At 43.5% G+C, this 26746-nt stretch overlaps 1 protein-coding gene and 1 pseudogene across 5 annotated transcripts in view; one reads left to right on the plus strand and one right to left on the minus strand.

The window, feature by feature from the left end:
* Nucleotides 1–26746, minus strand: part of KDM5B (lysine demethylase 5B) — a 76038-nt gene that overhangs the window by 24878 nt on the left and 24414 nt on the right. For 4 of the 5 annotated variants that reach the window (XR_016039537.1, XM_055418917.2, XM_055418921.2 and 1 more), the window contains 10 exons: nucleotides 19537–19614; nucleotides 18089–18211; nucleotides 17123–17293; nucleotides 11808–11942; nucleotides 9959–10055; nucleotides 8703–8812; nucleotides 6880–7038; nucleotides 6312–6431; nucleotides 1053–1223; nucleotides 461–642 (listed from right to left, as the gene is read on the minus strand). Coding sequence is in view for 4 of the 5 variants with exons in the window: in XM_055418917.2 (XP_055274892.1) it covers nucleotides 461–642; nucleotides 1053–1223; nucleotides 6312–6431; nucleotides 6880–7038; nucleotides 8703–8812; nucleotides 9959–10055; nucleotides 11808–11942; nucleotides 17123–17293; nucleotides 18089–18211; nucleotides 19537–19614 (1346 nt within the window). In the remaining variant the exon portion in view is untranslated. The remainder of the gene's footprint in view (nucleotides 1–460; nucleotides 643–1052; nucleotides 1224–6311; nucleotides 6432–6879; nucleotides 7039–8702; nucleotides 8813–9958; nucleotides 10056–11807; nucleotides 11943–17122; nucleotides 17294–18088; nucleotides 18212–19536; nucleotides 19615–26746) is intronic. The other variant, XM_055418918.2, reaches the window with a different exon arrangement.
* On the plus strand, nucleotides 4329–5044 carry LOC129551180 (acidic leucine-rich nuclear phosphoprotein 32 family member B pseudogene; annotated as a pseudogene).

Here is a 26746-nt window from a genome sequence, read left to right on the forward strand (position 1 = left end):
CCCACTGCAGGCACGAAAGGCGGCGGCCCACTCCACCATGCACACAGCTGGTCCTCGGCCGGCCCTCAGGAGAGGGCGGCCCCAAGGACCTAGAGCGCCCACGGGCCGCACCCCTGTCCCTGCCTTAGCGGACTGCCGAGGCCACTGTCGCCGCCCACGGGGATGGCGCTGTCCAGACTGCTCGTGAGTAAAGACTGCTCTGACAGTTAGAGAAAAGCTGTGTATCTTCCCACCAGAAAACTCATGTGCAAGTTCAGGGCTTCATGGAGTTCCTACAGATTCTTAAGAGTCTTTGTCTCAACATGTCAGGCTGCTCGTTCCAACAACAGTTAACAAGAATCTTAAGGAATAAAAAACACATTACTCTTCCGACACAGGTAAAGGGTGTGTCACACTTAAGAGGTGGATAAGTGTTCCCACCCAGCTGGCGTGCTTTTCACAGGTTCTCTGGACTCCTCACCAGTGCAGGTAGTTAATCGAATAGCTCCAGTGGTCTTCAATGTGCCAACAGAAGGAAGAAAAGCACATTCCCACGTACAGCCAAGGAAGCTTCATGCCGCATATGTCGGCAGTGATGTGAGCAAGAACAGACTGCTCCATCACTGGCATGTTGTTCAGATTCCAGCCACTATCAAGATACTCCTAAAAATAAGGAGACAAGAGAAGTATAAAGGGTTAGCTCTAACATGCTAACAATTAGGAACTCCGCTGGTTTCAAAAAGCTGGCTGTAAATAGTCTTCAAAATTAAGAGAAGGGGGTGGTTGGGGGGAGAGAAGAGCGGCCGTTGTGCTTCCTTCCTGGAGGCCCACGGATTACTCCTGCCCAGCTTTGTGCCTTATGTCACTGTACACACACACACACGTCTGATCCCAGTGCCTTAGGTTTTCTTCAGAAGGAGAAACCAAAATTGTAGAATCTGAAGGCAAAGGGAGGTTAGTGCCCATATCATCTAGTTGGGACCAGGATTCTTATTCTTCTGTGGGTTCTTTCCTCATTAATTGAAATCAGCCAGCTTTAAGGGCATCTGCCGCCTCCGAGTCTCAATGCTCACAGCTAGGCTGACCTCCTCCTCGGGCGAGAGCTTGACTCTCCCATCGCGGACGGGGAAGCCGCTGCCAAACTCCTTCGAGGCGATGTCGGCTCCGTATTCCACGGTGACATCCTCCTCAATAGTGCTCACCAGTCGCCAAAATTCCTTCTCGACCAGTTCTGTGGGAACCATCTATAAACAAAGCAGCGAGGGACAGAACAAAGTGACTTTCCTCAGTTACTAATGGCCCGTGAGCAACCTAAGTATCACAGGGTAGTAGGCTGAGGAAAAATGGTTCCTAACATCCCAAAGGGCTCCCCAGGTGGGTCAATGGTAAAGAATATGCCTGCTAATGCAGGAGACGCAGGTTCGATCCCTGGGTCGGGAAGATCCCCTGGAGGAGGAAATGGCAACCCACTCTAGTACTCTTGCCTGGAGAATCCCACGGACACAAGGGCCTAGGCGGGCTACAGTCCATGGGGCTTCAAGAGCTGGACAAGACTTGGCACGCATGCCAATGTCCCAAATGTGCCACAACTGGCCCCTCTGCAGCTCAGATGTGAATATTATCTTCTGAAAACACTTTTATAACCAGAGAGTATGAACTAAGAATTCATGCTCCTCTATCAACAACCTGGCCACTACTGTTCAGTTCAGTTCAGTCGCTCAGTCGTATCCGACTCTCCGCGACCCCATGAATCACAGCACGCCAGGCCTCCCTGTTCATCACTAACTCCCGGAGTTCACTCAAACTTATGTCCACAGAGTCGGTGATGCCATCCAGCCATCTCATTCTCCGTCGTCCCCTTCTTCTCCCGCCCCCAACCTTTCCCAGCATCAGAGTCTTTTCCAGTGAGTCAACTCGTCGCATGAGGTGGCCAAAGTATTGCAGTTTCAGCTTTAGCATCAGTCCCTCCAATGAACATACAGGATTGATCTCCTTTAGAATGGACTGGTTGGATCTCCTTGCAGTATAAGGGACTCTCAAGAGTCTTCTCCAACACCACAGTTCAAAAGCATCGATTCTTCGGCGATCAGCCTTCTTCACAGTCCAACTCTCACATCCATACATGACCACGGGAAAAACCATTGCCTTGACCAGACGGACCTTGGTTGGCAAAGTAATGTCTCTGCTTTTTAATATATTATCAAGGTTGGTCATAACTTTCCTTCCAAGGAGCAAGCGTCTTTTAATTTCATGGCTGCAATCAGCATCCGCAGTGATTTTGGAGCCCAAAAAAATAAAGTCTGACACTGTTTCCACTGTTTTTCCATCTATTTCCCATGAAGTATTGGGACCAGATGCCATGATCTTTGTTTTCTGAATGTTGAGCTTCAAGCCAACCTTTTCACTCTCCTCTTTCACTTTCATCAAGAGGCTTTTGAGTTCCTCTTCACTTTCTGCCATAAGGGTAGTGTCATCTGCATATCTGAGATTATTGATATTTCTCCTGGCAATCTTGATTCCAGCTTGTGCTTCTTCCAGCCCAGCGTTCCTCATGATGTACTCTGCATATAAGTTAAATAAGCAAGGTGACAATATACAACCTTGACGTACACCTTTTCCTATTTGGAACCAGTTTGTTGTTCCATGTCCAGTTCTAACTGTTTCTTCCTGACCTGCATACAGGTTTCTCAAGAGGCAGGTCAGGTGGTCTGGGATTCCCGTTTTGTGATCGACACAGTCAAAGGCTTTGGCATAGTCAATGAAGCAGAAATAGATGTTTTTCTGAAACTCTCTTGCTTTCTCCATGATCCAGCGGATGTTGGCAATTTGATCTCTGGTGCCTCTGCCTTTTCTAAAACCTGCTTGAACATCTGGGAGTTCACGGTTTACATACTGCTGAAGCCTGGCTTGGAGAATTTTGAGCATGACTTTACTAGCGTGTGAGATGAGTGCAACTGTGCGGTAGTTTGAGCATTCTTTGGCATTGCCTTTCTTTGGGATTGGAATGAAGACTGACCTCTTCCAGTCCTATGGCCACTGCTGAGTTTTCCAAATCTGCTGGCATATTGAATGCAGCACTTTCACAGCATCATCTTTCAAGACTTGAAATAGCTCAACTGGAATTCCATCACCTCCACTAGCTTTGTTAGTAGTGATGCTTTCTAAGGCCCACTTGACTTCACATTCCAAGATGTCTGGCTCTAGGTCAGTGATCACGTTATCGTGACTATCCTGGTCGTGAAGATCTTTTTTGTCCAGTTCTTCTGTGTATTCCTGCCACCTCTTCTTAATATCTTCTGCTTCTGTTAGGTCCATACCATTTCTGTCCTTTATTGGCCACTACTGTAAAAGGAGTCAAAGAAAGTCAAATGCTGAGATTTAAGAACTGGAGGTGTTTTTCTGTTTTGAGAAATCCAAAACACAACCTGGTTGACTACTGTTTAGTAACAACGGTCAGCTGTATTTGAATGATGCTTTATCTTTTGCGATGCGTCTGACTGCATCACCTGAATCCACGTTCTCACTCTTTGCGCCTGACCTGGCAGAGAGTGATGCGGGTAGCCACAAGGTAAAGATAGGCTGCTGTGATTCTGCAGCTGCAAGCTCACGTGGAAAGAGCCACCAGGAATATAAAAGAATGCTTAGGGTCTGCTGTTAATCTGATATGAGGCCAGAGGCCAGTCTCTGAAAGTCCTCATCATTTCAGTGAAATAAAAAGCCAACCCACGGATAGAAGAGGCACCAGAACTGTTTTAGCAAACATATGGGGAAATATGTAACACAGGAGGGGTCAAAAGAACTGAAAATTTAAAGGGAATTTTAATAAACTTGAATTTATTTATAAGTCTGTTAAATAAGGCGACTTATTTTAAGCAACAGTTAATATCAGTGATGTTAGGAGAAGCAGGTTCACGCATACATTGCTAGGATCCCATAAATGATACAGCTATTATTAGATGGGGAGAAAATGGATAAATATTAAGAAAATAATCCAACTAAAGAGATGCATACAGGCGCGGGGCCGAGTCGAGCCGAGCAGCCACCCGCGCCGCGTCGCCTGTTTAAGCGCAGTGCGGGGCCGCGGACGGGGGCGGCGGTAGTGAGACCAGAGCTGCGCTCCAGCCCCCTTTTCCCTCCATGGTTTCTCTCTGCTCCTGCGAGTAACTTGGCTCCGGGGGCTCTGCTCGCCTGCCCGCACGCCGCCCGCCGCCCGCCGCCCGCCGCCCAGGACCGCGCCGTCGGCCTCTGCCTCGAGCCGACCCCTTCGGACGGCCCTCGCTGCGCAGGCTGGGACGCCTCCGCCCCCGCCGCGGAAAGTTAAGTTTGAAGAGGGGGGAAGAGAGAGAAACATGGACATGAAGAGGAGGATCCACCTGGAGCTGAGGAACCGGACCCCGGCAGTTGTTCGAGAACTTGTCCTGGACAATTGCAAATCAAATGATGGGAAAATGGAGGGCTTAACAGCTTAATTTGTGAACTTAGAGTTCCTCAGTTTAATAAATGTAGGCTTGATTTCAGTTTCAAATCTTCCCAAACTACCTAAATTGAAAAAGCTTGAGCTCAGTGACAATAGAATCTGTGGAGGTCTGGATATGTTAGCAGAAAAACTTCCAAATCTGAAAGATATCAGCACCCTGGAACCTTCGAAAAAGTTGCAATGTCTGAAGAGCCTGGATCTGTTTAACTGCGAGGTTACTAACCTGAATGACTACCGAGAGAGTGTCTTCAAGCTCCTGCCCCAGCTGACCTATCTGGATGGCTATGACCGAGAGGATCGTGAAGCCCCAGGTTCAGATGCCGAGGTGGATGGTGCGGATGAAGAGGATGAAGAAGAAGGAGAAGATGAGGGTAAGGAGGAGGATGAAGACGGTGAGGAAGAAGAGTCTGACGATGAAGAGGATGACGACGAAGACGAAGACGGGGAGGAGGATGGAGATGAAGTCAGTGGGGGGAAGAAGAGTTTGGACACGATGGAGAAGCTGATGAAGCTGATGAAGAAGAGGAAGAAAGCGGGAAAGGGGAGAAGAGGAAGAGAGAAACAGATGACGAGGGAGAAGGTGATTAATAAGACCCCAATAACCTGCAAAAGAACTGCTCAGTGTTGGCTGGACTGCTGACATGGATCTGGTAGCTGGGTTTTTTTTTTTAAGGGGAAAAAAAAAAAAAGGTAGCTGTGATACAAACCCCAGGACACCCACCCACCCAAAGAGCCAAAGAATAGTTCCTGTGACATTCCACCTTCCTCCATTTAGTCCCTCTTGGAAATCCACCACCGAGCTTGGGGACTTGACCCCAACAAAATTGTAAGCGTTGTTAGGTTTTTGTGTAAGACTTGCTGTAGCGTGGATAGCTGTGATTGGTGAGTCAACTGTCCGTGGCTACCAGTTACACCAAGATTGTAACAGCATTTTTACTTTCTGTACAACAAAGAAGCTTTGTAAATAAAATCTTAACATTTTGGGGAAAAAAAAAAAAAAAGAGATGCATACAATGTTTGCTGCTGCTGCTGTTCAGTCGCTCCAGTCGTGTCCGACTCTGTGCGACCCCATAGAAGCCCACCAGGCTCCCCCGTCCCTGGGATTCTCCAGGCAAGAACACTGGAGTGGGTTGCCATTTCCTTCTCCAATGCATGAAAGTGAAAAGTGAAAGTGAAGTTGCTCAGTCATGTCCAACTCTTCGCGACCCCATGGACTGCAGCCTACCAGGCTCCTCCATCCATGGGATTCTCCAGGCAAGAGTACTGGAGTGGGTGCCATTGCCTTCTCCACAATGTCTGCTATAGCACTTTATTACTAGTGAGAAAAAAAACCCAAAAACACAGCTTAAGTATCCAGAATTATGGCAGGAGCCTTTTCATTCTGGTGTACTCACTTGCTGGAGTAATGAATACTGAATGAAGCATGCTTCTGCCTCTCAGTGAGTGAAGCGGAATCGAACATGTAACGCTCACAGCGCTCATTTAGGACAACGTGAGAGTCAGTGAGCAGGCCCCAGGGCACCGCGCACCGACTGGCACAGGAGTCGTTCAGCGACCGCGATGTTTGCTTCAGACTGTTTGCTGGGGTGAGAACGCTGCCAGTGGTTTCTTTCATGCAGTGTTCTGTTACTGCGGCTGTATGATTTGTCTCGAAAAGCCCATCTTTAGAGAAATCAAATGAAACCTGAAGAGTGCATTTTAAAAGTATTGCGGAATTTTACTACTACTAAACAAATCAAAGGTTTTACTGTGTGTAAATTGACTACCAGAGTTAAGAACCAACTCAAATGTCCTCAAATACACCTTCCCTCAAAGTTACTAAACTCCTAAATCAGAGCAGCATGTATGTACACACATGGACCGGCATGTTGAAGTAATCAGACTTGAACGCATCTGCCATTTCACCGAAGGTACGCAGAGTATAGTCCCTGGCCGCCTGCTCAAAGCCGAATGCTTCCTGTGGCTTACTGCATTCCTGTCAAAAAACAGAGAAAGGAAAAATAGTGATTTATATTCACATTTACTTACAGTTCACATATATGTATATATGAGAAATCATATATTTACAGGTTTATTAAAATTACTTGTGCAGTGTAATTCCACTTGTCTGGAAAATATTAACAGTGGTTATCTATTGTGAAATTATCTATAGTTTAGGGTATTCAGTTCCTAAGAATTTTTGCAAAGAGCATACAATGCTTTTATTAAATGAGAAGTTTTAAAGCACAGTTAGTAAAGCATTTTTCTGCCTCTTAGCTGACTGCATAGCTGTGCAGTCACTTCCAAGACCTCCTTTCTGTTTAGGCCCATCCCAGTTTTTACCATGAGCCTCATTATGATCAACTGTCAAATCTGAAACCCAAAGGCAAAGAAAACACATTTGAAGGAAATGCTTTATGGCCGCCTCTGCTATCACTCCTGACCTGAGCCAAACACTTAGGACACCTCCAGTCCCCCTTGGGAACGTCATGGAGCGGCGGGATCAGGCAGAAGGTGTGGTAGCTGTCATCACACCCATCACACAGAAGAAGCCGGTCCTCGTCACTGCCGCTGCCACACAAGAGGCAGACGTACAGGTCAACCTGCAACGTGAGAGCAGGCACAGAACACAGGCATGAGCCACAGTGTGACTCTGAGAAATTCCAAGAATGTGATGAATCTGAAGCACAATCTAGTCTCTTCAATCTGCTGCAAATGAAAATGTTTCATCCTCTGTAACATTTTAAATAAAAATGCTTCACCTTCTGTAAGAGATATTTCACAATACCCATGCATTCCCAACTGTACAGAGTAATCTTCAAGATTTCTCAATTATGTGTTTTAATTAAAGTTACTTGTTAAATATCCAGCTTTTAGCAGCTTACAGAAAGATAAGTCTTCTAGAAGAATAACATGTTAGGCAATAAATTATTCATCTAACCAAAAACAGAACTTAGAAAGGAAGAGTTTCATTTTAGAATGTTAAAAGGAAACTGTTTTAATTAAGCATATCAAATTACCACTTTACATCCTAATTAAAGAGTGATAGTTAAGAAGCTCTCCCAAATACAGAAGGACAAAACTACTCAGTCATCACCTGCTATTAAGTCCAATCCCATTTCCCCCAAATTCACATGTTGAGTCTTGACTCCCAGCACACCTCAGAATGTGACTGCATTTGGAGACAGGGTCTTAAAGAGGTCGTTAAAAAGGTCATATTTGTTTTTGTTTAGTTGCTCAGTCGTGTGCGACTCTTTTGCAATCCCATGCCTGCCAGGCTCCTCTGTTCATGGAATTCTCCAGGCAACAACACTGGAGCAGGTTGCTATTTCCTTCTCCAAGGGATCTTCCCAACCTAGGGATCGAACCCAAGTCTCCAGCATTGTAGGTGGATTATTTCCCGTTGAGCCAGCAGGGAAGCCCCAAAAGGCCCTCTGCATGGGCCTTAACCCAATCTGACTGGTGCCCTGATGACAAGGGGAGACTCGGACACAGACACACAGAGGAAATTCACATGAGGGCCATCTGCGAGCCAAGCACAGAGGCCTCTGGGACAAACCAAGCCTGCAGGCCCCTTGACCTCAGACTTGCAACCTCCACAACTGTGGGGAAATCGATTTCTGTGGCTGAAGCCACTCGGTCTGTGACACTTCATTCGGGCAGCCTGAGTAGATGTCTTCATTGTAGCCAACAGAATCCGGGACTGGCTCACAAAACCACTTTTCTGATGGCTGTGTTCTCGTGGGAGGGCAGGGACAGATGTTTATGAAGAGAACTTTTAACTGAATAACGTCAAATCCCAACATCAAGAGTATTGTTGTTAAGCTGCTGCTCCCTCCCAGGAGCTCAGAAGAGGGCTGAGGAAGAAGCCTGGCTTTTTCTGTCCCCCTGAGTGAACAGCCCTGCCAGGCCCTGGCTGCCCGGGGCCCCACACTCCTTCCCCTTTCCTTCCTTGCTGGAAAACACCATTGTGACTTCTGATCCACCTGCAGCTTACCTGGAGGCGGGTGACTCACTTAGCAACGACTGCACAGGACTGAGCTCACCATTATTCAGTGCTAAGCAGCACAGCCTCAGAAATACGGCTGTCCTCGTCCCCTGAAGTTACTACCATCTTCATGATGCGTCCGTGCTCCCTGTTTATGAGCTGACAATACAAACCACCTCCACAGGCCTCTTCACTTTTAGACACTGAACCAGCAGTCCCAGGCAAGGCATCGAATATTCATAAACTGGGCCACAGAAGAGTTTAAATGTGTCAACTCACAGCATTGGTAGTTTTTTTAGCTCGACTCTTGGGTTTTTCCTTCTCACTTTCTGTAACATACTCTTTCTTTTCAACAGGTTCTTGCTTGACGCTGCTTTTCACGTCTTTGTCTGTAAGAGGCAGTCCAGGTTAGCACTTTCTCTGCTCCGCCTTCTTCAGCTTTCTCCCTCCTCACCACCTCCTCCCGAAGCACACAGTGAATGGGTGTCCTGCTGCTCTCACCGCAGCGGCAGGGGCACCCTGAGTGACCATGCTCAAGGGCTCTGTGCTCATCACTTTATGATCAAGTGTAAACTCTCCCATCACTCAAATTCTAAGATATGAGCACTTCTTGAAATGTTGCTCAAGTCTGTATGCTTTTAATGCGGGAGGTGAAGATATGGTCTTCTTAAGACTAAGACATAGCATATACAGATGAAAGTAAACTCCTCTTGTTCTTGACTATGAGACTGACAGTTCACAATCAGAGCCTTCCTCCACATTACAGATTATCCTCCCATGATCTAAGATTACTAACCTAACTTTCTTGTTTCAAAGATGCAGACTTTTAAAAAATACTAGCTATTAACTAATGGGCTATCCTGTGGCAGGTATTGTACTAAATGCTTTCCATCAGTTATCATTATTGTTATCTATCACATAATGCTTTGCATCACATCTGTTTCAAAGACGAGAAAACTGGCATTCACGGAAGACAAGAAACATCTCTAAGGTCATACAACCAGTTAGTGGTTGAGCCAGGATCAGACTCAGATCCGTGTTTTTAAAATCCCATCTACTTTCTATTGCCTTGTGCTGCCTTTACACGAACACACCAACCACTAAGAACAGTCAACGTTAATAACGTCTCCGTTACTAAGCACCTGCCCACATAGAACTTCTCTCAAGAGAGCGCCAAACCTACCTTTCCGTGACTGACATCAAGCAATGGCCAGGCAGGCAACTGTTAACTGAAACTCAGACTAAGAAAGAATGCCTGAAAGCAAACCTATCAGAAGCAAAGGTACCTATGCTTCTCACAAATCACCTCTTTACAATTAATGTTACCAAACCAAAGTTCAGAGTAGCAACCAGGGACAGCTGAGACAGTCTCACTTTCTGGTCACTTCATATGTGAACAAATATAATAAAACTTTCTTTCTCAAGGTGTATCCCAATGACTAGTATGTAACGCTGCTCCACTGTTTTAACTAACAGATGAATGACTGTTTTCACTTATCTGCTCTTCCTTCCTATTCATGGATGAACTTTCTTACCATTCTCACACTTTGGAGCTGGACATCCCATTCGACGTCTCAGGTTATGAGTTCTGGCTTCTGCTGTCTCTTCGGGTTCTATTTTAATATTCATGGCCTTAAAAAGATTTGTCATATACATGAGTATGCTCTTTAAAAAAAAAAAAAAAGAAATATTCTAAAATCCAATTGGAATCACAAAATCCCCATCATCTTATAAATTATCTCTATAGGTCATTCAAAACATAGCTCCCTTTCCCCTTAAAGGAGAGATCCCACCTTTATTATTATAATTACTTAAGGAATGAATGAGGAAACTTGCAAGTTACAAGTGTTCTCCCTTTTTAACAGGCCAAAAAATATATATATATGGAACAGGCACGGGCTCAGGAATGGCTGCTGGGAAGCATCACTGTCCTGGCGGGAGCAGCGTGCATTTCCTCCCAGAGGCTCCTCAGCGCTCCTCTCCTCACAGCTGACACTCTCTTCAGCCATCACGAAGCCAAACCCTCAACAGCTACAGAAACATCGCAATTCCATCAGCCTGTAAGCTCTGCTGGCTCTGCCAAAGTCTGGCTGCATTCAAGGAAAATTCAGCTTCCACAGCAATTTTCTATTAATTCCTGTAGTGAACTATCACCAAAACTGCTCCCCTAACAGCACTGAGTCATGGGCTCCCTCATCAGTAGAGCACATAAGCCGATCACGGCCCCTATTCTTCACTAACGTGCTCAAACTGGTTGACAAGCAAAGCCCTGTCTGCTCTGGGACACAGAGAGGTGTGAGACTGTGCCCCGCGTTCATTCACACAGAACTGGGCTGTCCAATGCTGCCATCACCATGATGTGTCAGCCAGACAGACCCGGGCATTCATAGCACTGGGACCTCTTACACAGTTCAAGATCAAGACGTACTCAAACAAGAATTCCCTTTAAGACGAATACACCCGAAGCCTGCCTGTGGGCTTCAAATAACCATACATTCCTATTCTGAGGCACTTTCACTTCAGAAAAATGGAGTCGCCAATCTTTTTCCTATATCCAATCCACCTAAGTAAAAAATAATTCTCTTACTTATCCATTTTCTCAGAAACCAAAATGGCTGATTTTTTCATCCTCACCAATAATTACTAAATAACCCAAGTATTGATTCAGAAACCCGACTAATGCCAAGAGGATCCCCAGTTCTAAACTGCTCTTACTGTGTTAATCACTGACTCTTCATACGTGTCCATCAAGCAGGGAGGAGCCCCAGACTTGCCCACCTCTGTGTGGGGAAAAGGTAACAGGAAAGCACTCTGCTCCCTTTCCAGGAGAAACCTCTCAGAGCAGAAGGATCTGAAAGCAAGCTGTTTTTCTTTTTAGTCGGTCTCTCCTGATCTTCCCTCCTGCTTCTCTTTCACTTCACCTGTGTTAAATTCCCTGCCCCATGTTGCTGCAGCACAAACGCTTGCCACAGACACACCCCTCTTCAGGAAGTCCGACAGAAACAACTGGCACTAGCGTCTTCCTAAACGCTTTGTCAAAAAAAAATTCTTCTCAGCAAAAAATCTCCAACTTCACACCTACTAGCCTTAACCCCCAATACACTCTGCCCATCGTGAGGGTCACAACGAATGCCTATTCTTCCCAAGCCTCTGGTCTGTTAGCCATTCAGCAGCGGGCGTCCAGGCAGCATACACCTAGAAAGAGTTCTTCAATTCCTCGCCCTCAAACAGTGCAATTCCTCCAAGTGCAAACGCTAGAGTACACACAGCACGCCTCCACGAGTTCAGGAAAGTTCAGCCTGTGAAGAGCACGTGCACCAGAGTGTTCAGGGTCAGAGAGACTCCAGCACTGGGCCTGTCTGGCCGACCTCGCGAGGCTCTCACCTCCGCTCTCATGCGTTTTGCTCGTCGGGCTGGGGGACAGGTCTCCGAGGGCTGCACAGACTGCCTCTGGGGAATATCATGGGGTTTGTACTCCTTGTCCTTTGTGTCTGTGGTCAGATTCGGCTTCTGCAGACACTGGAAATAAAACACAACTGCACTGATGAATTTCTCCCCTGTTTTAAGAGAATTTCACTGGATTTTTGCAGGGTATACAATTACTGATGGAAATACAGGTGTGCAATTTTTAAAATGTAAATAAACACAAAGTCAAGTCTGCAGTTACCAACCATATACACACACATATAGTTATAACAGCTTGAACTTTTTTTCCAGGAGGTGAACAGTGCTGCTTCAATTCATGTAAGTGCTGATGTCATCTCATCAGGTGCAACAGGGCGCAGCAGGCTCGAAGCAGCTCCCATGAGCCAGTGGCAATTACCCCTGCTTACAACTTGTCAATTGGAATCTCATTAAAAAAAAAAAGTTTACAGCAATGAAATGTGGAATTCAGTAAGTTTTCTAAATTATGTTATGCTATCCTGTAGGTTTAAACATAACTATCCACCTTCTGTGATCAAAAAGATTTCATCTGAATTGAGGAAACAGATCACCTGACTGTTCTCCCATATGAAGGCTTTCCTTTTCTTCAACATATCCCTACAAAGTCTCACTCACAAGGCAAAGGTTAACAGGCAGCCCACAGCAGTAACTTTGGTTCTGGTCATACAAGAGTCTCTTTTTGCTCTGACTTTTCTTTTTGGTTTGATTCTAAGCCCACTGTAAAAGAGTGATTTAATGCCAATGTGACAAAACAGTGACAACAAAATATTACCACTGAATCTAATATAAATTTCAAGAAAATACTACTCCTTTGTAAGAGGACCTACAGACATCACAGGTAGCATTTTTAAGAGCAGTTTCCACAACGTAAGCACTGAAGGCTGTCACGTCATCCACACGCAGAGTGAGGCTCACTGAAGAGACAGCCTTCCACAGCGTCTGCTCCGCGAGCGCCAGCACCACCGCGCCTCACCGACAGGCCTGGCTCCTTCCTCCGACATCCGCGGGAAGAATCCTTCCACAGCGTCTGCTCCGCAAGCGCCAGCGAGCGCCAGCGCCACCGCGCCTCACCGACAGGCCTGGCTCCTTCCTCGCGACATCCGCGGGAAGAATCCAGAGAAAGGGGGAACAGAAACACAGACCCACAGAGCGACCGTCTAACAACCTATTTCTAACACAGAATATAATGTACTATCAACAAATACTGTTATAGACTGCGTGATACTCTAAACAAGTAACAAATCTACCACTGGCAGCACAACCTATAAACATTAAATATGCTGCTTATTCTAAGAGATCTGATCTAGAAACATCAATTAGAACAGAATATCACCCGGCATTGTGTAATTAAGTAGTTAAGAGTATGTTCAGTGAAAACATGTAGATGGGAATAAAACCTGTCCACCATCTAAATTAGTCACTTTCATGTATTATATAAACTTTCTATTGAAACTTAAAAGTACATATGATTGTGGACACACGAACCGGGCTGATTCATAAACATTTTATTAAGTGGATGGTCAGAAATTAGAATATTATATGTGTGGTTCGTAGTTCCCACTAGTGTAAATAGTTCCATAATACATGGTCTGCTTGGTTGTAGAAGGGCTTTGAAGAATCAAGATAAAGTCAAGCTCAGAAACTTTTTAAGAATGTATATGAAGAGATTAATTTGTTTCAAGTGAAACTGTTAGTTGCTCAGTCAATTCAAAGCACATCTGATGTGTTTTGATGTGTCTGTTTTATATTTAACGCTATCACATGCCAACTCTCAAACCTTTGTTTCAGAAACTGGGACTTAGAGGTAACTGGTATCATCACACAGTAATGACATCATCCTACAGAGGCAAAGCCATCCTGTAAGACGTTCAGAGCACTCGGGACACAAGACTGGAGCTCTGTCCCGTTCCAGCACATCACCACTCAACCTCTCAGGTTTCCCAAAACTTACTTCAGGCTTGAGTTTACCCTATTGCAACGGTTCCTTCACAGAGCACTCGTCTGCCCCAGCCCTTATTAAAGGTTTATCTTCTAGGAGAATCTTTAGGTTCACAGCCTAGCTGAGAGGAAGGCACCTAGATTAACCATTCAACCCTTGCCCCCAACACATGCACAGCCTCTCCCATTATCAACATCCTCGCCAGAATGTTAGAACACTGGCTTCGACTGATGAATCTATACTAAACACATCACCTGAAGTCCACAGTTCACACCGCAGGGCTCCCTCTCGGTGGCGCACCTGCTTTGGGTTTGGACAAAGGAGTGGTATCGCTCGGAGTGCTTTCACTGCCCTCACAGTCTGCGTGGCTCTGCCTACTCCGCTTACCTCTGCCGCCCCCGCCCCCTTGCAATCACTGATCTTTCCACTGTCTCCAATGGTCTTGTCTTTTCTAGAATACCACTGAGTTAGAATCACACAGTATAGGCAGTCCTTTCACATAAAGAAACGCCATGTAAGCTTCCTTCTTGTCTTCTCACGGCTTGACAGCTCATTGTTTTAGGGCTGAGTAAATACTCCATCGTCTGGGTGCTCCACGATTTGTTTATCCATTCGCCTACTAAAGGACATCTTGGTTGCTTCCAACTTTTGGCAATAAAGCTTCAACTCTGGGTAAATACCAAGGCACATGACTGCCGGGCTCTATGTAACAGACACATTTTCCGTTCTCTAAAAAGTCATGCACTGTCCCCCAAAGCAGCAGAACCATTCTGTGTCCCCACCAGCAATGGAAACCAGCTGCTGCTGCTCTGCACCCTCACCAGCACCAAGGGTCATCGTGTTCTGGATCTGGTCATTCTAATAACGCACAGCGGCGTCTTATTGTTTTCCATTAAAAATATATGCATTTTGATTCTCCTTTCCACTAAGGATTATTTTAAAAAATCAGAAATAGGCACAAAATTTACACACAAAGAATGCAACATGAGAAATCAAATCAAGGTCTGTATTGAGACTTCCTTGGTGGTCCAGTGGTTAAAAATCTCCCTGTCAATGCAATGGACACGAGTGTCATCCCCAGTGCAGGAAGATCCCCCATGCTGCGGGACAACTAAGCCCAAAGGCTGCAACTACTGAGCCTGCACCTAGAGCTCATGCTCCACAAGATACCACTCCAAGAAGCCCACACACTGTAACTAGAGAGTAGCACTCACTCACAACTAGAGAGAAGCCCACACACAGCCAAGAAAACCCAGCACAACCAAAAATAAATAACTTTTTTAAAAAAGAGGTCTGGGTATAAAAAAGGGAATGCCACAGATTCATTAAAAACCTGTACCTTCAAAAATATATGGTGACATGTTAAGCAGGAAAAAAGTAAGATCAATTCTGTACATGAAGAATATGCCTCCGTTTGTATGTATGTGCATAAAAATAGCCTTAAAAGGAAACAGAGATGAGAGGATTAGGTGGGATTTATTTTCATCCTATTTCCCTTTTAGACTTTCCACAATGAACGTATCAGTAGACCCCTCAACAAATATTTATCTGTGTTATAGATGCAATGTTTGTAAAGGGGTCTTGAAATATCCACTCCTTTCAGACTATTATTGTATAAATATTTACATACTTTTCAACTATGAAACTATAGGGCCTCTAAGTACATAGATTGAGCTATTTCTCAAATGTTGCAACCCATAAAGCAGAGAGACTCTTTCTCTGTATTCATCTAACTTCTGCACCAAGAAAGTTAAAAGGAGAAAATCTACTGTGGGCAACAATATGTAGATCTGATAATAAAACAGAGGCATAAAGGTTCCACACACAATATTCTTAACTATTTCATCCATGGGTTCATAAGCACTCACACAATCCATGTATCTTTCAACAACTTTCTGAATGTTAGAGTAGTCACATTCTTCAAGGTGAAAAAGAATGCCTACCTGGAATCTCGAGAGACACAAAACTGCTATGAGAGTCTAGGACGCAAGCCTCACGGACGGTCTGTTCGCACCAGGACACAGCTCTGAGTAGTGGCTCGCCCTCTGGAACAGCAACACCTGCCTACTTCTCTACGTAACAGCCTCGGAAACCACAGGGGCCCCTGCTCTAGTGTACAGTACCTCAAAGCGTAATTATGACATTCTTCTTCCTACCAGGGCCTAAAATAAAGTGGGAAATTTTTATAATACTGTTTTGCTTTTTATCAGAAGAAAGTTTTCATCTGAATAATTTGGCAAACACCATCTTTGTAAGGAAACAAACATGATTACATAGGAACTATCAGAAAGGGATCCATGAGCTGTCCAGAAGGATGAAGCCCCTGCGTGAATGCTAAGTCTCTTCAGTCATGTCCAACCCTCTGCGACCCTACGGACTGTAGCCCAGGAGGTTCCTCTGTCCGTGGGATTCTCCAGGCAAGAATGCTGGAGCAGGCTGCCACGCCCTCCTCCAGGGGATCTTTCTGACCCAGGGATCACACCTGCATCTCTTAGATCTCCTCCACTGGCAGGGAGGTTCTTTACCACTAGCACCACCTGGGAAGACCTACTAAGCCCCCAACTCTTTACCAAAATCAACACTCTATTTGAAAATCTCCTTGGAGATCTCAGCTGGCCAGACAGCACACAAGCCCGGTATTTCACAGGCTATACTTTCACGTGTAGCCAGAATTACATTTTTAAAAGCCTCACACTTCTTAACCTTTCTTTATCATTTATCTCTGGCCACGCTGGGTCTGCGCTGCTGTGCGCAGGCCGTCTCCAGCTGTGGCGAGTGGGGCTCCTGTCCGGTTGCGGTGCAGGCTTCTCACCGTGGTGGCTTCTCTTGCTGCCGAGCAAGGGCGCTGGGCACATGGGCTCAGCAGCTGCAGCACACGGGCTTAGTTGCCCCACAGCATGTGGGACCTTCCTGGACCAGGGAACAAACCCATGTCCCCTGCATTGGCAGGTGGATTCTTTACTGCTGGACCACCAGGGAAGTCCAGGAATATACTTTAAATAGTAAGTGAATGCAAAAGCATGAGTTGTAACAAGTAGGTAATAACCAACTGCTCATTGTAGGAAAGGAACATATATAGTAAAGTTAATACAGGTTTCAGTTTTATCAAAAGACTATTTCCTCCATAACCTTATTCATTCCAAAAACCTTTTTAGTATGTTCACTCTCGAAACAGAACAAAAACATCAGAGGAAAAATTGATAAAACAAGTCTTTTAAGGGAGTATTCCATATTTAATCAAGGCCTTTTCACTCCTCCCAAAGAGCATGTGCCAATTAGCAGTGAAATAAAGCGGGTTAAGGCTAGCCCCACTCACCCTCAAGCTGTCTCCAGACAGAAACAAGTTGTAGGGGTTCAGAATTCTCTCGTAGTGCCCTCGGATATGGGAGCCCACAGCTTTGCCAGGAGCAAACCCCATCTTGGTGGCAATTTTGGTCCATTTTCTATCCTTGCAAACAACTGCAAATCCACCTTCCTCTGCAACTAACTGTTAAATAAAACAGCAAAAGAAATTAGAAACATTTATAGGGAAATCAGTTCTAATTCCCTCAAGCCTAGGTATGGCGCCAAAAATAAAATGTTCTTGGCTGTGATCATCTTTTTTAAAAAATACATTTTCAAAGTTAAAAAGTACACACACATATAACATATATACATACACACACATATATATACACTATTAATTTTCAACTAGAAATTGAAAACACTGCTTTTGATAGCATAGTCCATTAACTTTTTGTACTCCTCCAAAAGCTACTTCTCAGTTCCCCAAAGCTGTCAAGATTTTCCATGAGGAAGAACTAAATTAGCAATGAAATCTCCAATAAAGACAGAGTTCAAGTAATTGGTCAAACCCAGTGACCCTTTAGAATCTCCATTAAACTCATGAGTAGGAAGAACAGCAGCATGTCGGGCGGGAATAGCGCAGGCTTTGGACTGAAATGAACTTTAAGGTAGGAGAACTGTAACTCAGCCTTTTCAAACTGGTCACTTTGGACACTGAAAGCCACTGTTGTCTTATCTGTAATAAGAGAGACAGGAATATCGAAGAAGACCCATTGTGAAGCTTGAGTGTGACCAAAAACAGGTGGCAGCAATATACTTCACAAGAGAAGGCTTTCAAACCTGAACAGCAGAGACCAATTCATCACAAACCTGAATGATGAATTGCATCTTACATATTTCAAGCAGCAGTAAGTTTCTTATTTTAAGGCAACGAAGATCAAATTCATGCTGTCATAAAAACTATTCAATGAGAAAGATGGTCATTAGGCTTTTTTACCTTATTAAGCTGAAACAAGTCCAAGATCTTCCTCTCCACGTGTGGAATTTTCAGAGTACTTCCCTGTAATTCCCAGTACTTTGCAATCTGGTCCAGGAAATTTAATTTTACTCGTGTTTGAGCCTAAATGACAAAGAATTGAGCTTTACTCTTACCAAGCTTATTATAAAGCTCCTTTCCTGTGCATGTGATATTTTCATTCTTAGAATATTTAAGTGCAACAGCACTTATGAATTCAAGAGAGAAACTGTCCCAAAATATACAAAATCAAACTGATTAAATAATCACACATAAACAATCAAAAACTTAATTCAGTCCCTACCATGTACCAGGTTAGCAGCAGTTACACACTCAGGAAGTCCTCGCATGACACAAACAGGCAATCTGAAAAGTTCTTCATTTAAGGAGTATCATAGCTAAGCTTCTACACACCCCTTTGGTCTTCTCACAATTTCAGTATTTTAAAGTCCTGTTTTCTCCAAGTACAAATTTTCTTATTTGCTCAAATGCAAATCTAAAAGCACATTTACAACAGTAGTTCTGCATCAATAGTCCTGATATCTTAACAAAAAAACAAACTCTCTTAAATGTTACTCCTTTAACAGATTACTACTGTAGCCTACAAGTCACTTTTTTTCATTATCTAATTTTTCTTTCCCCTCACTGTGAAATTCAGACAGTTCTACGAGTTTCATCCTGCATAAGACCAAACTAGAGACCAATATTCAGATGTTCTCAACCATGCCACAGTGAACACCCAACCTTCCATCTTTCAAGCTCAGTGTGGAAACAGTGAAATACCCGAAAATATAAGCACTAGATGCTACCACTGCCAATGCCCGCAGAGTTCCAGGGACATACTTTTCATTTAAGAATGTTGGGTTTGGTATAGAAAAATGAAACACGGTTCGGTATGAAAATCAGATTAGCAAAACATTTATATGAACAATGTGCCTTTATGTGAGAAGCGTTCAAGTTTTATTCGCCCAGCACTCTAGGACTCAAGTCACCCAGGACTAAAGAAGAAACCCCCACTTCTCTAGAGAGTCCCAGGCTATTCATTCCTCTTTAGGGAAGTAAAGTGTGTTATTAAACCTAAGTGAAGACATGCAGAAGAATGGAAGAACATCAGAGCTGGAGGATCTTCTCCATGAAACAGTTCTGAAAGCAAATGCCTTTCAAAACCTACGTCCTATTGGTTGTCACCTAGATTTACAAGGATTTAAATGCATTTATTAATAGGCTGGCAATTATTGACAAAAATCAGTGTTTTTTAATGAAATTGGATTTGCTGCAAAGGCTTATCGCCATTTGTTTTACTATGATTAACAATTACTAGCTATACTTTAGTTTCCCTGAAGCCACTAGATTTGAGAAAAAGCCTAGTTCAGAAGAGCCCCTCTAGAATACTAGAATATAGGCAACCAGAATAGTAGTTAAGACATTACCTCCAGTTCATTCAGCCTCTGGATACGCGGGGTAAAATGAAGTTTGTCAACATCACATGCAAATGGTGGCTGCCAATCCTAGAAGAGAAGCAAAGGCTTTCATTAGAAAACTTTATAATTCTCACACTTAGAAAAACAGTTTTGAAGTTAAATCTCTGGTTAAGTACAGTACATGTTATTTCTAATGAGTCAAACAAAATACAGAGTAGCAGTTTCTTAATCTTTTTCCACCAGAACAGCAGAATATGTACCATTACCCTTCTCCAAATAAATCATGCGGCCTGCACACACCCCTCTCCACACCCTTCCATCCAGGATCGAAAGATGTCACTGAAAGATCACCAATTTAAGCAAAAGAGGCTCGCACTCCTGTCTTTCGTAAGGATTTCTCACTTTACAAAACAGCTATGAAGTGAAGTGAAGTTGCTCAGTCATGTCCAACTCTTTGCGACCCCATGGACTGTAGCCTACCAGGCTCTTCAGTCCATGGAATTTTTCAGGCAAGAGTCCTGCAGTGGGTTGCCAAACAGTTATATTAATGTCAAATTATACACAAACTGTATTTTAACATCTGTAACCTGGTAACATTAACCTTTATTATAAAATCGAGGATAAATTCTTCCCTGGGGAAGGAGGACTGACATCTAGAACCAACCTGAAGAATCATCCTTAACACACCCACTGACCCGGGTTCTTGGAAGAACTATTAGATGAAAGCAGACAAGAAGGAGAGTTACATATGAACTGTTTCCAAGTGGAGAAAAATGGAAGCAACTTAAATGTTCACAGTAAGAGAACAGTTAAAAGGTGTAAGAATCACCCTGAGTTAACTAACAGGTACAGAATCAGTCTGGAACAATGAAAAGGTTCTGGAGATGGACAGTGGTGATGGTTATGGAACACTGTCAATGTACTTAATGTTACCAAACTGCACCCTAACAATGGTTTATTTTATATTATGTACTATTTTAGTATTTCAACATAATTTTAAGACAAAAATTATACTGTTGTATAGCTCTAAATAGTGGCTTCCCTGGTAGCTCAGACAGCAAAGAACCCGCCTGCAATGCAGAAGACCCAGATTCAATCCCTGAGTCAGGAAGAAGCCTTGGAGAAGGAAATGGCTATCCACTCCAGTATTCTTGCCTGGGAAATTCCACGGACAGAGGAGCCTGGTGGGCTACAGTCCATGGGGACACAAACACACACATGGCTCTATTTATTGACATTGAAATTTTTCATTACATATGTTTTTTGGAAGAAAGAAAAACACGCTATGTAATAGAAAAACAAAACATGGAAAGAGCAAAAGGTTAACAGTGGTTTGCCTTTGGTAGGATGATCGGCGATTTTTCTTTTGTTTCATTACCCATTTTAAATACAATCTGAAATATATTAAATACACTATGTAATACCTATTAATAATAATAATTTTAGATGAAGAGAACAAGTTAATACAAATGCTGGCTACATCTGTAAATAATAAAATACTCTGCAGCTGTAATGAAGATTATCTAGATACTCTAAACATCGAGAGACAGCCAACAGTGAACGAGTAACAAACGAAAACTTGCAAATTTGTCTTAACATTTGTAAATTTTAAAGACTATCATAAAAGACAGGGGGAAAGAGGTTATTTTTATTTCAAATTTATATTGTTGGAATTTATCACTATCGACTGCTTTTCAGTTCAGTTCAGTCGCTCAGTCATGTCCGACTCTTTGCGATCCCATGAATCACAGCACGCCAGGCCTCCCGACTGCTTTAAGTTTAAAATTAAAACAAGATTTTGCTTTTGTGATAGAAACACTTAGTGAAAATGCTCACCAGCAATGCCTGATTAAACATTATGTTAAAAAGCACATCAAATATTACAACTTCTAAAAAAAGTAAATTACACACTGGTACAAAGCTATTTACTACAATCCCAAAAAGAATAGGAAGGAGGAAAGGAAAAAATGACAGTCCTGTTTAACAGGTCAATTACAGATCAGGTCTTGAAGAGTCTAATGCTATCATACAGCCTCTTCAACAAACACCACAGCTCATGTTTAAATGCTAGTTAAATATACTATATTGCTAACAGACTTACAAAAATACTACCTATTCCATCCTGTGTCTAAAAGATTAAAATGATTTTTGTTTACCTTGATAACTAAAGATAAGGAAAGCAACGTGTTTAATTATATGAATACAATGTAGCAGAAAAAATCACATTGCTTCTTAATATTCTGCAGCAGTATAAAGGAAGACTTGATATTGCTCAGAGCTTTGCGCTCTACTACTTCATAAAAGCTGTACACTTTGTGAATTGAGTTGAAGGTGAGACCAAAAATATATCAAAGATAATGTGTCAAATATGTAAGTAAATGATCAACATAATGCCCAAATGATCTGCAATTTTTATAGATTAAGATTTATGGGTAATGTATAATGAATACCCTCAAATAAATCAAATATGCCTTCTGTTTCCAAAACACAATGATGCAGAAACTAACTTCATTGTAAGCCTACGCACTGAAGTTTCCTAAAGTAAGGTATGCAGTGTCTTTGCATGTATGTTCCTTATTTAATTTATAGTTGGTTTTAGCCTGCAACATTTTTGAGTAAAATGAACCCTTAAAATCACACATCAAAGGAGAACAGTACGTGTCTGTCCTCAGGAAGTTCACACAGTGGGTGTAACAGGTTCAAAACCAAAACTGTTTCAGTAGATCATTCTTTCACTAAATTCAGATCACTGCAAACTTTTGTCTCCTCCTCTGGTTACAAAAAATGAGATAAAATGGGATAAGTATCATTCACTTTTGAGTCTTCCACTGTCGGGGGCAAAGCTCTACTCCAATAAAAAGAACTGTATATTCTGTGCAATGCTCACTGTCATATTAGAACAAAGATATCCTTGGCAAAGTCTGGCCTCACTGAGCCATGACCTTTACATGTGGAAAAAGCCATCAGACATACAACACTGTGAATTAACTAATCCCAAACTTAAAAAAAAAAATAAAAATAAAACCCATCAGAGAAGGAAAGAGACCATAATAAAGCTTCTAAGAAGTGAAAATTTTCAAACCGGAATCTAATCTTCAAATGTCAAACAATGAAAATTTCCATTTAGAAACATGGTGATAATTTTTTGGTTTGACAGTGAAGTATCCAAAAGGGATTTCATGTAATCTAACCAAAATCTTGCCCTCTACCAATAAAATGATTCATAAAATCATGCTTTTTTCTAACATTAGAAAAGCAATTTCTACATGAACTAGGTATAGAGTGCAGGGAGTTCCATATAAATTCCCTGCCAAAATTCATTTTAATTTCCTTTAAAAACTTTAAAATGTTATTTGATATAAAAGTACAGTTATAGTATTTAAAAGCTCAATTATTTTCCTGAGTATTAAAAAATATATTCCTTGGGAAGGCAGTTAAGTAGGACATTGAAGCTCCCAAATCCTGAGAGAGGCCCAAGAAACACCACGTAAACACTTTCCTTAGTCCCACCACTAACCACGCAACAGTAACTTACAGCACATTTAACTCAGAAAAATGCCTGATGAAAATAACTTCCATAAGATGTTAAAGATTTTTCAAAAACGCCATGAAAATTTACTTCGTAGATGACCCACTATTAACACCCACATGCTTAATATATACTAGAAGCTGCTCTAATGTTTCTAGAGACTGACGACACCTGAACCCTAACAGCCACCAAAATGAGCCAGTATACTCCAAAGGTTGCTACAAGTCAGTTCTCCGATTCCCTGCAGACAAAACCAATTAAAAATCAGCATCAAAAGCACATTTTATTAGTTTACAAAGAATAACAGGAATGAAGAACCAAAGCTTTTTTTCTAATTGCATATAGTCTACCAAACCCACTCATCACTGAAAAAGCGCACTCACAGGATTTGAATTCAATGCCAGCAGAGTTAAAACTCAAGTGTTCTAAAAGCAGATTCTTACAGTTTCTATGTTATCAACATTACCACAGAACCTCAGTGCAAATTTTAAGGATCCAAACAAAGAATTTATCTTAGAATTTTAAGGCAAGTTAGAAAAGCTTTCTGTTGAGCTGAGGTTGTAAGATTTATCAGCCTTAATGAAGATTTCAGTAACATATATATGAAATACAATTAAAGACACCTTCTCATCCATCAAATAAACTTGTGAGTCAGACAGCCTTCAGAAATCTGCGCACATGTGACAGACAGTACGCGCACGGCACAATCTCTGTAAGTTGTAAGAACAGACTTCTCACTTACAAACCCCTCAGGCAGCCACTGCTAGTCACAATGACACTGATAGGGGTCTTAGCAGGAAAGTTTTGTCACAAAGGCTTCATTCAGTCTTCTCAAAGCAAATTCATGCTGGTGCTGCTTCTTCCTTTGCTTCCTACTCCCCTCGGGGCAGACCTGGCCCCAAGCACTTTAATTAGTCACCAATTTGTTCAAGTATGTTTAAGATCCTTAAACTGGCCTTAGTGAGCCACTAGTAAAAACACTTTTGAGGATTTTCTTGTTAGACTATGGAACACTTTTATATCTTAAATATGAGGCACTTAAATTGTAAATAAAATTAAGTGTATGTGGATTTTTCTGCACAGGCTCACAGCTTTCACCAGGGTCTCAAATGGGTCTGTAACCAAACAAAGGTCCTGGGGGTATGTCTGGCTTTCCTTTAAAAATTTTGCGCTTTCAAGTTCTTATCTCACTACCCCAACCCATTTTTTTCAATACTTACTCCTTTTACTTAACCAAGCATAATAATAATAATAGATAAAAACACTTGTTCCTCAGAACATCAGCAATTACTCTGACAGAAAAAAAAGAGCAATGCACTGCGAGTCAGAAGGCAAAGTCTTCATTTCAGTCTTTACCACTTGAGCAATCTCAACTTCTCCCTGCACAAAGTATGAAACATAGCTACCTTCAGGACTGTGGTGAGAACAGCAATTACAAATGTAAATTTTGCTTACTGTACAGCAAAAATAACAAGCATTACATCACATTGAGTTCTGACCGCTGAAATGTAATTTTCCTCTAGCAAAAAGACAATGCAACCTCAACTTTCAAGGAGCATATGACCTCAGAACTTTAAGAGCCCCATCCTTTCAGCCTAATTCTAGTTGGCACCTAGTTGCCAACCAGGACTTTTCATCATAGCAATTTCAACACAGGTTAATAAAGAGTTCCCTTAAATAAAGAAAACAGTAACTATAAACAGAGTATAACCTTTAAAAAAGAAGAAAGCAACATTTTTTAAAAAGGATTCAGTGAAGATTGGTCCAAGATGGCAGAGTAGAAGGACGGGCACTCGTCTCCTCCTGAGAGGACACCAAAACCCCAACTAACTGCTGAGTAACCACGGACAGGACAGCGCTGGAACCCACCAAAAAATACACCGCACATCCAAAGACACAGCAGAAGCCACCACTAGACAGGGCGAGGGGCGCAACCACAACAAAATCAAACCCCATACCCACCAGGGGGGCGACACACAACCAGAACAACTACACCACGGGAGTCCTCCCGCTGCTGTGAAGGGTCTGAGACCCAGTCAGGCTTCCCAGCCTGGCGGCCCAGCAAAGGGACAGGGACCCCCAGGGAGTCTGACTGTGAAGGCCAGTGGGATTTGGTTACAAGACTTCCACAGGACTAGAGGAAACAGACTCCACTCTTGAAGGGGGTGGTTTAGTTGCCAACTCTTGTCCGACTCTTTGCAACCCCATGGATAGACCGTAGCTCACCAGGCTCTTCTGTCCATGGGATTTTCCAGGCAAGAATACTGGCGTGACGAGCCATTTCCTCCACCAGGGGACCTTCCCCACCCAGGGACTGAACCTGCGTCTCCTACACTGCAGAAGGATTCTTTACCAACTGAGCCATCTTGCGTGCACCAGGACCCAGGGGAAAGGAGCAGCTGACCCCACAGGAGACTGAACCAGACCTGCCTGCTGGTGTTGGAGGGTCTCCTGTGGAGGTGTGGGTCAGGGGCTCCTCAGACCTACCTGCTGGTGTTGGAGGGTCTCCTGTGGAGGTGTGGGTCAGGGGCTCCTCAGACCTACCTGCTGGTGTTGGAGGGTCTCCTGTGGAGGTGTGGGTCAGGGGCTCCTCAGACCTACCTGCTCGTGTTGAAGGGTCTCCTGTGGAGGTGTGGGTCAGGGGCTCACCACAGGGATGGGGCACTGGCAGCAGCAGCAGCCCCAGAAGATGCCCCTTGGCATTAAGTCCTCCCGGAGGTCGCCATTAACCCTCCCATAGAGCCTCAGCATATGACAGGGTTAACGCAGATTCCCTGGAGAAGGAAATGAACACCTACTCCAGTATGCTTGCCTGGAGAATTCCATGGACAGAGGAGCCTGGCTGCAGCCCACGAACTTGAAGAACCTTGCAAAGACTGATGGAGTAACACTCTCACTTTCAGAGCCTACAAACCTCAGGCCAAACAACTAGCAGGGAGGGAATATAACTGCCACCGTCAGCAGGTAACTGGGTTAAAGCTCTGTAAGAGATTTTACCAAAAGGAAGGGTCTTCCCTCAAAGCTCAGTGGGTAAGGAATCTGCCTCAAAGGCAGGAGACCCAGGTTCGATTCCTGGGTGGGTAAGATCCCCTGGAGAAGGAAATGGCAACCCACTCCAGTATTCTTGCCTGAGAATCCCATGGACAGAGGAGCCTGGCGGCCCACAGTCCATGGGGTCGTGACAGTTAGACACGACCAAGCAACCAAACCACCACCACCACCACCAAAAGAAACCCCCCTGCCAATGCAGGAGAAGTAAGACTCGGGTCCAATCCCTGGGTCGGGAAGACACCCTGGAGGAGGCATGGCAAGCCACTCCAGTATTCCTGCCTTAGAGAAGCCCACGGACAGAGGAGCCTGGGGGTCTACAGTCCATGGGGTCGCGACAGTTGGACACAACTGAGCACACACACAGGAGAACTAAAGAACAGAGCTGAGCCACAGGCTGCAAGCAAAACAACAGCAGAAAAACAGGCAGGAGAACGGACAAGCGACCTGGAAGACAGAACGGTGGAAATCACTGCTGCAGAACAGAATATAGAAAAATGGAAGGAAAAAAAATGAGGACAGTCTCTAAGAGACCTCTGGGACATTAAACACACCAACGTCTGCATCACAGGGACCCCGGAAGAAGACGAGTGCTCCGGTTTCATTCAGCTTATGTTCTCTAATCTTTTCGTTGTTGTTCTT

This window comes from Moschus berezovskii, chromosome 17, assembly GCF_049115385.1.
Source record: "Moschus berezovskii isolate FMDL1 chromosome 17, NW_MosBer_1.0, whole genome shotgun sequence".
NCBI classification, from domain to species: domain Eukaryota; kingdom Metazoa; phylum Chordata; class Mammalia; order Artiodactyla; family Moschidae; genus Moschus; species Moschus berezovskii.